The sequence below is a fragment of the Natator depressus genome, chromosome 2 (genome assembly GCF_965152275.1).
Source record: "Natator depressus isolate rNatDep1 chromosome 2, rNatDep2.hap1, whole genome shotgun sequence".
In the NCBI taxonomy this organism is placed as follows: domain Eukaryota; kingdom Metazoa; phylum Chordata; order Testudines; family Cheloniidae; genus Natator; species Natator depressus.
The window spans coordinates 33252170-33265314 of record NC_134235.1 but is presented as its reverse complement, the minus strand read 5'-3'; the positions used below and the strand labels follow the sequence as shown (position 1 = coordinate 33265314).

General features: G+C 40.3%; 1 protein-coding gene across 3 annotated transcripts in view; it reads left to right on the top strand.

The window, feature by feature from the left end:
* The window catches only part of OXR1 (oxidation resistance 1), a 447309-nt gene that overhangs the window by 328182 nt on the left and 105982 nt on the right, over positions 1–13145 (top strand). For all 3 annotated transcript variants that reach the window (XM_074943952.1, XM_074943951.1, XM_074943955.1), the window contains 2 exons: positions 11536–11643; positions 12910–13029. In XM_074943952.1, the coding sequence (XP_074800053.1) occupies positions 11536–11643; positions 12910–13029 (228 nt within the window). The remainder of the gene's footprint in view (positions 1–11535; positions 11644–12909; positions 13030–13145) is intronic.

Below are 13145 nucleotides of genomic sequence, written 5' to 3'. Positions count from 1 at the left end.
CAAGGATTCTAGTCTATTTAACATGGCTTTGATAGCTATGTACAAGGAATGGCCCTGTTTACTATTTCAGTGCTCTTTTAATATGTCCTTACAGGTTGCTTTTAAGTCATCCAGCCTGCTGGTTGCTTAACCCTCCCTCGCTCAGCATCACAGATGACTAAACTCTCAGTAGCTTAAAGAGGCCCTACTCTTGAGTGACTGTGGACCCTTGTCTTAATTCTGTGGGTCTTAAAGTCAGTCTTCGGCGCACGCTCATGTTGATGACCTGTCTAGCCAAATGTAAGAGTGAAAGTGCAAACTAAATATTTGATATGTCCTCTGTAGTAGACAGATCAAGTAGTTTGCCTGTAAGGTTTTACTGAAACCTCTGATCATAGCTACTGAAAAAGGTTTGCCAGTAGTTGCAGAAAACTTGTGCCTGGGTCCTCCACTCTGGTAGCTCACTTGATGGGCTTAACTAAAATCAGTACCATGAGGGAAGCCTCATTGTGAGAAACTGTGGCATTCAAAGACCGGTCTAGCAATGAAGCGGCCAGTAGTTCCTCTCTTCTGACCACTTTCACCTGTGGCTACCCTCAGTGGTTGCATGGTATGGAAGATACCAAGTGCCAGACTATGTACTGGCAGCTAGCCTTACTCTTTTTGTGGTGCAAGGGTGGTGGTGGTTTGGTTTTTTTTCTTTTTTCCCCCTGTGCTGTACCCCATGTGAGTGGGTTGAGAGAATGTGGCTTCCACAGAGTACAGTTTTTTTATGTTTTTGGAGGGAGGAAGAGAGGAGAAGACCATCTAACAGTTCATGTTCTCTGTCTGATCACTAGCCAGAAGGTAAATAACTCCATCTTTGTGACTTGGTTCTCCACTGACCTGCATCTTTTGTAATCGCATCTGTGCAAAGTGCGTGTAAAATGCTACCAGATTAGAACTGTACACTTGCTTGGATAGAGATAAGCAACTACACAAGGTGCAAGTCACTGGAGAATAAGGCCCAATACATTCACACAGCTGAAATGTCTTGGTCTTGAGCTTGTCTGGTGACCAACTAATAGATAGGAAAGCCTGGAGGAGAGGTTTTTGGTGGGGGGGGGGGGGTTTGCTTTTAGTTTTGTGTTTAACTAAAATGAAAACACAACCTTCTCAGAAGAGAGGAAGCAGAGCTCCATGCTTGCTTGTTAATAGTCTGTGTTGTAGACCACACTGAGTGGTCCTTAATTTGTTTTATAGTTTTATCAAATGTGCTTCTGTTTTAATTGTGTGTTTAGGAACTTGGATATAAAAAGGGTGGCGAAAAGGAGTCAGACTTGTTCACTAAACATCTTTGATCACTCCAAATTGTGTTGGAACAATTGGCCTGCTCAGGACTGGCTTATAGTGAGATATTGCTGCGTGTTGGATATAGATGTTAGATTATGATAGTACTTTGCATGAAAATTGAATTAACTGCAGTTTAAATAGTGTACTTTTTTGCTTGTCTTAAATCAGACAAGAGGTTGACTAATGGTACAAGTTTATCCAGTTTAGCAACTAACAATTGAGTTCTGGTGGGTGGGTGGGTGGGTGTGTGTGTGTGTGTGTGTGTGTGTGAACTTCAAGTTAGATGAAAGTCAAAACAACTTTACATAATGAATTTTAATAAATGTTAATTTGTAGAGCTCTGGATACAACACTTTACTTTGACTTGACTGTCAACTTATTGCCATGTCTGTAATGAACAATAAATGCCTGGCTCTTATGTTCCAATTTGGTTATAATTGTAATTAAAAAGTGACATTTGGAATAATGGAATTCGTTACTTTTGCATAAACACATACAAAAATGTCTACATCACCATGGAATATTGAAATATCAAGATCTGCATTTTTGCAGACATGACTCTAGAAGTTTCCAAATGTCAGTTGAGCCGTTGGTTACAAAATAACTAAGTTTGCACATGGCAGAAAACACATACGTGAAAGCATCTAGATAATTTAGCTTCTTGCGTTGACCTAGTTATGTCAGTGTACACACTATAGCCTTGCTCCCGCCGACTTAAGTGTCCTACTGCACTGGCATAATAACTCCACCTCCACGAGAGGCGTAAGTTTATATTCTGTGTAGTTAGGGTGATGCGGTGTCCCTGTAGACACTGTTACATTTTTGTGAATTTCACTGCTCCCCTGGACCGAACATAGGTCGATCTAAGTTTATAGGGTAGACATACCCTTAATTGTGTTCACGTGGTAGTCTAATGTGGAAGTGACTTTTTTTTTTCCCTAAAGTAAACAAATACTTTGGCATCCAGAATTGCCGTTTAAGAGCATATGATTTGTAATGTGTTCTTGGATACATCACAATCATCCCTGAAGCTTCCACCTTTGATCGTGAGTGTTTAAGAAACCAGAAATGTGAAATAAGTGGACAAGCTAACTATCTTTTCTAAAGCAAATCCACTCTCCTAATAGTACATAATGAAATTTTACTAGTAGTGCCAGTTTCTTCCAGTCCCCTGGGATAGAAATTATATGGAAGGGAGAACATGGAGCTGCGGAAGGAGAACTTCCTTCTACGCTGCCTTTCCTAGTCACCCTTAAGATCTGCTTGAAAGAATTTTCCAGTTCCTTGTTGTAGCAAAAGATAACGAATGAAACCTCACAAACCTACTCCTTCCTCCTGGAAAGCCATATTTGCTTCTTACTATGTCCAATACTGCTTTCAAAATTTGTTTTACTCTGCCAAGACATTTAGGTTGCTCCACAAACCATTAAAATACAGCACAGTTTACAAAACCAGGGTAACCAGTGGAATCCACATTGACTGGTGGAAGAGGGGAGGAACCAGCTAATGCACAAGACTTTTTACAAAAACTCAGTTCTCTTTTGTTTTATATATAACATATAGAGAAATGCGCGCGCGCGCGCACACACACACAGTGATATTTGAGACTTGGCTATCCCATTAATTTAAATGATGGCTGCAGCTGTGTGAATTTTCTTACTCCCTCAAGACAGTTATTGCAGAGCTGAGTATCTGCGGCACTCATTGGAGTTTCTTCTCACTAGCTTCCATGTGCCCACCATGGAAAAAGCAAAAGTCAAATGTTTGAATCTATTTGTGCTACAGTACGTGCTGTCCTCATCTTCTGAAGTTATTTGATTGTATTCCTGTTTCTACCAACTGCCTTGCTCTGAAATGTTTCCTGTTTGCTTGATCAACATTTTATCACCTGTTTCATTTATACTACACTACTTAAAGGGATGCTCAAACAATTAGTTTCTATTTTTTAGATTATGGACTATTTGTTTTTTGAAAAATAGATGGCATTAAAAAAGTTAAGAACAGAAATGTTACTTTTGGTTAAAAAGTGTTGTTTGGAGGGCAGCGGTCTGTTTTTTGTGGGTGTTTTTTTTACAATTTCCATATTCCTTTGTGTAGCTCTGGATTCCTTTGCATTATACTATTTCATAACAGAAATCAAAGAAACGAGGAGTTCTTGTTGTTTTTTGCTGATACAGACTATCACAGCTACCACTCTGAAAGAAATCAAAGATTAAGCTGACCAATCTTTTTCCATGATCCAAGCAGAGTGAAAGACAAACTGAAGTGATATTTGCAACACTGTAAAGAAACCATTCTAATAATTAGACCGTGACCCTCTAAGACTATCCCTCTGTTTTCTCAGTGTACTGCTCCTTCTTATGCAAGAATAATTTGGAGATTTCCACATTGTCAACATGTGTTTGCTGCTGTCACTCAATTGTTAATGAATGAATTATTTAACAAAGAGAGTGCTTGTCCCTGAAATAGATCCTTGTGGGATTCCAGCTGTTTTTGTCATTAAATGTATTCCTTCTAATGTGCTTTATTAACGGCCTCAAAATGCTGTGATCTAGGTGATATTAATGACACTTGGTGGGATGATTCTAATGAAAGGAATGTTAAAATCAGTGGTTTTAACCTATTTAGAAAGGACTGAGTGCCCAAAAAGGGATGGGGAATGTCAAAAATGGCATTACCTGTTTCTGAGTTACTGATAACTCGGAAGAAAATAATCTTGAATACTTACGGATCAATGTCTTAACAGATAAAGCGCAAGATTTGATATTGGTGTCTGCTACAGACCACCAGAGCATACTTAAGGAATAGGATGACCATTTCCTTACACACCTGTCTGTAATGTGTAAGAAAAATAGCTGTGAGATCATGGGGGACTCGAGTTTGAGTGACACACACTGGAGGTCTCATGCTACCAGTACTAAAACATTCTTGGAATTTCAAATTTTGTAGATGACCACTTCCTAACTAAGTGTTCAACATGGGAGACGTCTATATTAGACCTCATCTTGAAGCTAAAGAGGAACTGATCACCAAAATAAAAAATTAATGGTAACTCAGGTACAAGTGATTATGACTTGATCACATTTATAATGCGCAAACAGAGTAAAATCCAGACCTTATCTATATAGATACTGGTTACTTCTAACCTGTTTCCACTTAAATATATTTATTATTCGTGCTTGAAAAGGGCCACTTTCACAAAGCTGCAAACAGTTGAGCCAAATCAGCTGGGAGGAAGAATTTAATCAGAAAAATGTGAATGATAATTGGGAATCGTTTAAGAACAATTTACCAGATGCCCAAAAAGCTGCAATGGAGGAGGAGGAGGCTATATATATATAATATAATGACCTGATTTAGAGGGGCTATGACTTTTTTTTAAAGTTACAAATGGAAGAAACAATATGTTGATAGCAATGAATATGAATCAGAAACTAGGGATTGTTCAAAAATCGATAAGGGAAGCAAAGGGACACAAAGAAAAGTCTGTGGCCAGCAGAGTTAAAAACAATAAAGGAGGAGTTTAAGGTGATTAGGAACAAAAAGAATCCTAACAATGGCATCAGTCCATTACTAGATGGAAATTGTAGAATTATCATTAATAATACATGAAAGGAAGAAGTGTTCAATAAATATTTCTGTTCTATATTTGGGGGAGGGGGCAGGTGTTAGTCATATATGACAACGCTCTCTTTCCATTCCACTTGTATTTCAGGAGGATATTAAACAGCAGCTACTAAAATTGACACCACCACCCCCATCCTGTGTGTATAACTTGCATCCAAGAGTTCTAAAAGAGCTGGCGTAGGAGCCTGTTGGATTTTTAATGCTGGCTTTTTTTCAGTATGTCTTGCAGCACGCAGCTCTTGGCACTATACTATTTAACATTTTTATTGATGAAATGGAAGAAACTAAAGTTATCACTGATAGTTTGCTAATGACACATTGCATGAGTGGTAAATAATGAAGAGGACAGATCACTGTTTCAGTGCAATCTGGATTGATTGGGAAGCTGAACACAAGCAAAGATATGCATTTTAATTAGTTCAATGTAAATGTATATATTAGGAACAAAGAATGTGGGCCAAACTTACATGATGGGGGTGTTGGGGGACTCTATCTAAGAATAAGTGACACTGGAAAAGATTTGGGGGTTGTGGTGCACAATCAGCTGAACAGGAGTTTCTGGTGTGATTCTGTGGTGAAAAGGGATAATGCAATCCTTGGATGCATAAATAGGGATATCTCAAGCAGGAGTAGAGGATATTTTACCTCTGTATTTGACAGTGGTGCCTCTGCTGATGGAATACTGAGTCTAGTTCTGGTGTCAGCAGTTCAAGAAGAATGTTGTTAAATTGGAGAATATTCAGAGGAGAGTCACAAGGAAACATTAAAGGATTAAGGATAAGAAAACATGCCGTATAGTGACTGAATTCCTTGAGTCTTATCTATTTAGCTTAATAAAGAGAAAGTTAAGGGGTGACTTGATTACAATTTCTAAGTATCTAAATGGGGAACAAATATTTAATAATGAGCTCTTCAATCTAGCAGAGAAAGGTATAACACGATCCAATGGCTGGAAGTTGAAGCTAGACAAATTCAGACGGGAAATAAGGTGTATTTTTAAGTGAGAGTAATTAGCCATTGGAACAACTTACCAAGGGTCATGGTCAATTCTTCATCAGTGGCTATTTTAAAATCAAGATTGGATGTTTTTTCTAGGAACATCCAATTAAGATGCTCTAGGAATTATTTTAGTGAAGTTCAATTGCCTGTGTTATACTGGAAGTCAGACTAGATCGGGGTTGGCAACCTTTCAGAAGTGGTGTGCCGCGTCTTCATTTATTCACTTTAAGGTTTCACGTGCCGGTAATACATTTTAATGTTTTTAGAAGGGGTGGGTGGGGGGGTGTGTGTGTGTGTGTGTGTCTCTCTCTCTCTCTCTCTCAAGTCTATATATTATATAACTAAACTATTGTTGTATTGTAAAATAAACAAGGTTTTCAAAATGTTTAAGAAGCTTCATTTAAAATTAAATTAAAAATGTTGATCTTTCGCCGCCAGCCCGCTGCTGGTCTGGGGTTCCATTCACCTAGGCCGGCAGTGCGCTGAGCGGGGCCTGCGGCCGGGACCCTGGCTGGCAAGGGGCCGGCAGCCAGACTGGCAGTGAGCTGAGCAGCTCAGCCCCCTGCCGCTCAGGGGTTCCATCCGCTGGCTCCTGCCAGCCGGGATCCCGGCTGTCGGATCTGCTTAGCCCGCTGCCGATCTGGGATCCCGGCCCTGCCCACATACAGTGGGTACCTACCTTCTCCCTGGTTCTGGCTATTCTCTTCCTCTCTCTCTGCACTGAGCTGAGGGTGGGAGTGTACGGAGCACAGGGCTGGGGGTGAAGGAGCAGGCTGGGGGTTGGGGTGTAGGGTATGGCCAGGAGTTAGAATGAGGGGGGGGGGCTCAGAGTTGGGGCAGGAGGTTTGGGTGTGGAGCGCTTACCTGGGCAGCTCCCATTTGGTGGGAGGGGTGCAGGTGGGAATGTGGGGAGGGGAGGTCCAGGAGCTCCTGTTTGGTGCTCAGGGTGGGGGGTGCATGGGGTGTGGGGGCCTGGGTGTGTGTGTGGGGGGGGGTGCCAGAGTCAGGGCTGGGGTTGTGATGGGGCTGAAGGAGTCAGAGAGCTGGGTGTGTGTGTGGGGGGGGGGTGTACAGGGCTTAGGGCAGGGGCCTTGGGGGTGTGCAGGGCTCAGGGCAGAGGGCTGGGTGTGTGTGTGGGGGGGGTCAGGGTAGAGGGCTGGGGGTGTGGGCTGGGATTGTGGGTGCTCATGGCAGAGGGCTGGAGGGGATATGCCCCGCTTCTCCAAGGCCCTGCCTCCACTGGGAGCAGCGAGCAGGCTGACTCGGCTCCTCTGCCACCCCCTCCCTCACAAGGGCCATTGGCTGGCAGGGAGGGAGGGATGGAGAGGAGGAGGAGGGTCAGGAACCCAGTACACTGCGGGAAGAGGCAGGGGAGCCGGCAGGACCAAGCTTCTGCCCCCGTGGGAGGGGGCGGGGAGCAGGGAAGAGCGGGCCGGGCTGGATTTTTAATGGCATGCTGCTGCCTGCCGTGACCCCCCAGGGGGGTGGTGAAACACTGGAATGCATTACCTAGGGAGGTGGTGGAATCTCCTTCCTTCGAAGTTTTTAAGGTCAGGCTTGACAAAGCCCTGGCTGGGATGATTTAGTTGGGGATTGGCCCTGCTTTAAGCAGGGGGTTGGACTAGATGACCTCCTGAGGTCCCTTCTAACCCTGATATTCTGTGATTCTATGAAAGTTCAAGCATGCAAGTCATGTGAACATTTTTTGTTTTTGTTGGAAGTAGTCTGTGAAAGAATGCACTGTTGTGTTATCAGAGCAACACATCTAGAAGGAAAGTGGACCAATACCAAAACATTTTCATTTTTCTTTTCAAAGAAAAATGAGTTTTAAAGCCACTCAAAATTCTAGACCTGTCCTTATTGAATTTGATATTTTTGTAAACATGCAGTCCTCCCTCCTCTGTCTATTTTGAAGAACATTTATGGTAGGAAGTCTTTTTACAGAAGATACTGGTTACTTCTAACATGTTTCAACTTAAATATTAAAGCTTTTGTTTCTCAAATGCCTAAAATGGAATAAGCTTCTTTTAAAATAAATATTTGTAAATATTTTGTATCTAAATGCAAGCCTTCATATAACTGCCTGATATATGAATAGTAAAATGTTTTATGTACAAATATAGCAAGATCTTTTTATGGTAATTATTAATGTAAGAAGCCATTTAAGTAAATTTATATTAATGGAGAGTTAATTACTGGCAGTGCTCAAACAACTCTCAACCCTGTCAGGAAGATGAGGAAAAATCATCCTCCCAAAAATTGTCATATAAAAGCAACAAGTCAATCTAAACGCTTTCTGTAAGTTGTTTAATTGTAAGACTTTTTTGAGAACTAAAAATTTTTATACAAGTAATGAGTGCTTGGAATTTGTGAAGACAATTTCATTTCCTGTCAAAATAATAAAATTAAAAGAATATCTCAAAGTGGACTGAAAACTTTTTAAAAAAGAAAAAAAAATTAAAACAACTTTTAAATCTGGATTTTTTCCTACCACAACAAGAACAAAGGCAATTAAAAATATTGCATGTTCATTAAGTGAACTGCATGTTCAGGAGTTGAAAGTCACCTAAACCAGTGGTTCCCAAACTTTAACAGCCTGCGAACTCCTTTCACTAAATTGTGAAATCTCGTGACTCCCCTCCTAAAAATGAATATTTCTAGGGATTTAAGTTTAAATTTCCTCAGTGTGATGGATGAGCTTGCTTTGCTCTGGAAGTACGGACCACTGGCGAAAGATAGTCTCAGGTCTGGTTCGGCATCAAGTCTGTTTCTGTATTTGGTTTTCAGATGTGCATATGAGGAAAACGCTTTCTCGCATAAGTATGTTCTTGAAAATGGTGGTAAAACTGCAGCAGCTGGAGCGCTGGGGTTCGGGTGGCCAGCTCCCCCGCTGATGGGGGCAGGGCTCGGGCTGCCAGCCCCAACTGACTGGTCCCGCTCTCCCTGGGGCTCAGGCTGGCAGCCCCGTACGGAGTGCTGGGGTTTGGGCTGCTGGCTCTCCCACTTACAGGGGCAGGGCTCGGGCTACCAGCCCCAACTGCCCTGCCTCACTCTCCCTGGGGCTCAGGCTGTCTGCCCTGCAACCAGGTCCCACCTGCTGCCTCTAATGCTTGGGGTCCTCTGGCCGCCATTAGTGAAATTTTTCTGGTGCACCCTCTCTAATGTTCTGCGAACCCCAGTTTGGGAACCACTGACCTAAACCACCCTCAAAGGCTTGAAGCCAATGAAAGCGTGACCACAACTACAGTAATGTAAATATAAACAAGCGTAAAAGAGGTGTGTTCTTCCTATGTGAAAATAAGGATGTGAAAGGTAGAAAGACTGAAGTGAGCACCCCACGCTCACCCCCTGCAATTCTGCTTAGCAAGCACGCCACAGCTGATCCTGTCTATCTCTACAAGCAAGCTGCTAGAGAGATTTAAAAAAAGAAGACTCAAGAAGGACCAGTCTACACTTAAAACATTGCCTTGGTGCAGCTGCACTGGTGCAGTTGTGTAACTAGAGTGCTTTAATGAAGATGCCCTATGCTGCGGGAGAGCGCTCCCATCAGCGTTTATAATCCACCTTCACGAGAGGCAGCAGCTATGTCAACAGGAGAAGCTGTCCTGCCAGTGTAGTGCTGCGTACACAGGGGGTTAGATCAGCATAACTATGTCGCTCAGGGGTGTAGATTTTTCATACCCCCGAGTGATGTAGTTATACCAAAATCTGTCTGTAGTGTAGACCAGAGCCAAGAAACCAAACCTAGGAAAACCTCCCCAAGACTTGAACGTGAATTGGTAAGAGGAAGTTAACTAATACACTGCCAAGGGATTACATTTAAAACTCTTATCATGATTTTGCTAGTCTCAAATTACAACAGCATTTTAATATTCCAACAGTTTCTCCTGTTTATCACCAAGAGTTAAACCTTGGAGTCCTGGACAGGAGACAGGGGTAGTGGGCTAATCGGAGGGATTTAATTGGATTTCAAATTCTAAAATTGGTTAATTGTCAACCATTGGTTAATGGTCGAGACCACTCCTTAAATGGCTGCTTCTACGTAGCTGATTTAAATATTTTCCTTGGATTTCATAGGATGTAGTTCAGACTACTTACTTTGCCATTTATGTACTGCCTGATTTTTTTACTAATAACCAACAGGTCCACCTGCTCTGAAACAAAGCTGTTTTGCCCATCTAATTACCTAAGGATATACTAAAGAATGGATTCACAATAATTTTGGGGAAACAATATACTTTGGTCTTAATTTGCCAAGAGGCATGCGCACCTCAGAGGTGTAGTCTCTGTTAAGTGCTCCACAATAACGTACAGAAAAGATTGTAATGGAAGTGAATTATTTTCTTATGTTCAGTTATTTGTGTTTCCTTTTTCTTTTTAAATAATAAAATAGCCATGGTTATTAACTGTAATTGTTTTGCTTGGTCTTGATCATGGTGTCCGCTAAGGTATTTTTAAAAAAAAAAAAAAAAATTAAGCAAAAAAAAAAAATTTGACAAGGTAAGGAAATATACTTGTTTCATTTAAATTAAGATGGTTAAAAGCAGTATTTTCTTTTGCATAGTAAAGTTTCAAAGCTGTATTAAATCAATATTCAGTTGTAAACTTTCGAAAGAACAGCCATAATGTTTTCTTCAGAGTTACGAACACCTCAGAAATGGACATTGTTCATAACTCTGAGGTTCTGTGTACAAACATTTGGTAACAATCTGTCAACTGTCTCTTATTGCATACATTGTTGTTTTTGTTTTTTATAACAATCATGATAGGAAGATGTGTATCAAACTAAAATCTGTTTCCTGTAATAATAATAATAATAATTATTAATATAATAATTATATTAATCTACTGATGCCTCTCAGAAACTAAGAAAGATTTTATTTGGAGGTGTTCCCCCGAGGTGAGGTTTCATTATCGTTATCCCTTTCTTTCAATCACCCAACTCTTTCCTTATATTTTTGAAGACACTGGCTTGAAAAAAATGACTTGTTCTAAGGTAATGTCTTCCTCCTACTTAATTCCTACTTCCAGTCATAATGTTCAGTTTTTGTTCAAGATTTTTTTTATTGAAATTACTGACTCACTGAATCATATTTCAGTAGAAAACAGAAGGAAGAAATGGCCTCTATAATAAAAGGTTGCATACACTACTAGTGGAGAGCCCTTTTGTGGGTGAAGGGTGTAGAGGTAAATCAGTACCTGCATGAAGCCAGTTCATAGGCTCTTGCATCTCTTGCTGGGTTCCAGTGGAGCAGAGGACAGAAGCTTTGGCCTTTTGGACTAGTGTCTGAACCTTCAGCCCTACATGTAAGAACTCCTGTGGTTGCTCGGGAGCACAGATGGAAGGCAGGTGACTTTGAAGGAACCATCAGCTTCAAGGAGCATACTTGCATGGCCCTTGATACTGGCCTATGCCCCGCTACTCACTGTCAGTCTGTGTGCATGCATGTGTGCAGTATAATATACTTAGTTAAAGTTGTCATGCAATGTATATATTACTAACTTTATCAAAAGTTTTATAAATTCAGACTGCAAGTGATTAAACATCTGTTTCCACTCTTTTTTAAAACTAGCTATTTTTTTTTTCCATTGATACAGGTTGAATCAAGAGACACTCTAAACAGTATTGCCTTGAAATTTGATACTACACCGAATGAACTGGTTCAGTTAAACAAGTTTTTCTCCCGAGCAGTTGTTCCTGGACAGGTATTATCGATTAATTACCTCAACATAAACTGGGTGTGGTGGAAATAGAGGCAAATGTTCAGAATGCTTGTCTACCACTTCTTCTACTGAAAACAATAGGATGGGTCTCTCTGTGTGTGTAAGACCTCCAATCTTTTGAAGATATATTTAGGATTCTTCAGTTAGAGTTAGTGAACTCCAGACACCCACTTGGATTAGTCAGTTGAGTAACTGCTACCAATGGGAGTTAGTCACAGTCTAAACCAGTCTTTACTATCTCTTTCTTAAATTAAATTTGAAAAGACTAATAAAAGCAAGCATATTGAGAATCATAAGGTAACTTTTTCAGGTTCAAGACAAATTCTTTTTTTTTGTAAAGGGATGTAGGATAAGTATTGGGAGCTAGCAGCATTTCTATAGCTATAAGCATGACTTACTGCTACTGTGACTTCCAGCTGCTGCAAAAACTAGCTGTGCAACACCATTCATGCCATTCCCAAGAGAATGGATCTATGAAGCGAATAAATTTAGAGTAACCTAGTTTTTGGCATGCTTTGTAAAGAGTTGAATCTGGAAATAGATGACCAACTTTTTAATTGGGATGAATGCACTGAATGTGTTCCCTAGCAATGCATCTTATTGACTCTAAATAATAGACTAATAGCAGTCTATGAAAAGGCCAGAGAAATGGTACACTTTGTGCAAGTATTCATAATAGTATTTATTACAGCACTGGACAAGTTTGAATTGGTGTTTCTGGGCATGCTATAAATTTCTTACTTTATGGTCTTCTGTTTACATGGGTAATATCTCCACTATTATTACTGCTAAGAGTCAGCCTTAATAATGTTTACAGAATTTTAAATATTTAAAGGCTCAAAAATGCATTTTGCAGGTATATATTTACTCATTTTATGAATTGCTTTAAACAAGATATATTTGTTTTATCGCACACTGTTTGACACACCATGATGGAAACCAATGTGGGATTCTTTTATATGGCATGTTTGTATGATACGTCAGTGCATTCTGTGCCTCATGAACCTATTGGTAGAGAAGACTTTATTAATATTGCTTGCTTTGCTTTGCTAGAAAAGTGACAGTAAAATTGGTAATTCACAACTAAATCTGAATTTTAAAAAATTCTAAAGCATAAATTAACTCCAGCAGAACAAATTTAATAGAATAACTTATGAGAAAACAAATCTGCGTCAACTAGTGAAAATAAATGTCAATGAAACTCTTAATGTAACTGTTAACTACAGCATGTGTTCAATTTCTTTATAGATTTTATATGTTCCTGACCCAGAATATGTTTCTAGTGCGGAGAGCTCCCCATCTCTTAGTCCCATAAGTCCCTTGTCACCTACATCTTCAGAAGCTGAATTTGACAAGGCTACAGTAAATGTAGGTATATGTGTTTCAAGGGCAATAACAATCGTGTCCATGTTTAGTGAGATGTGTGCAGTAACTGATTAAAAGATAGGAAATAAAGAGTAGGAATAAGTGGTCAGTTTTCAGAA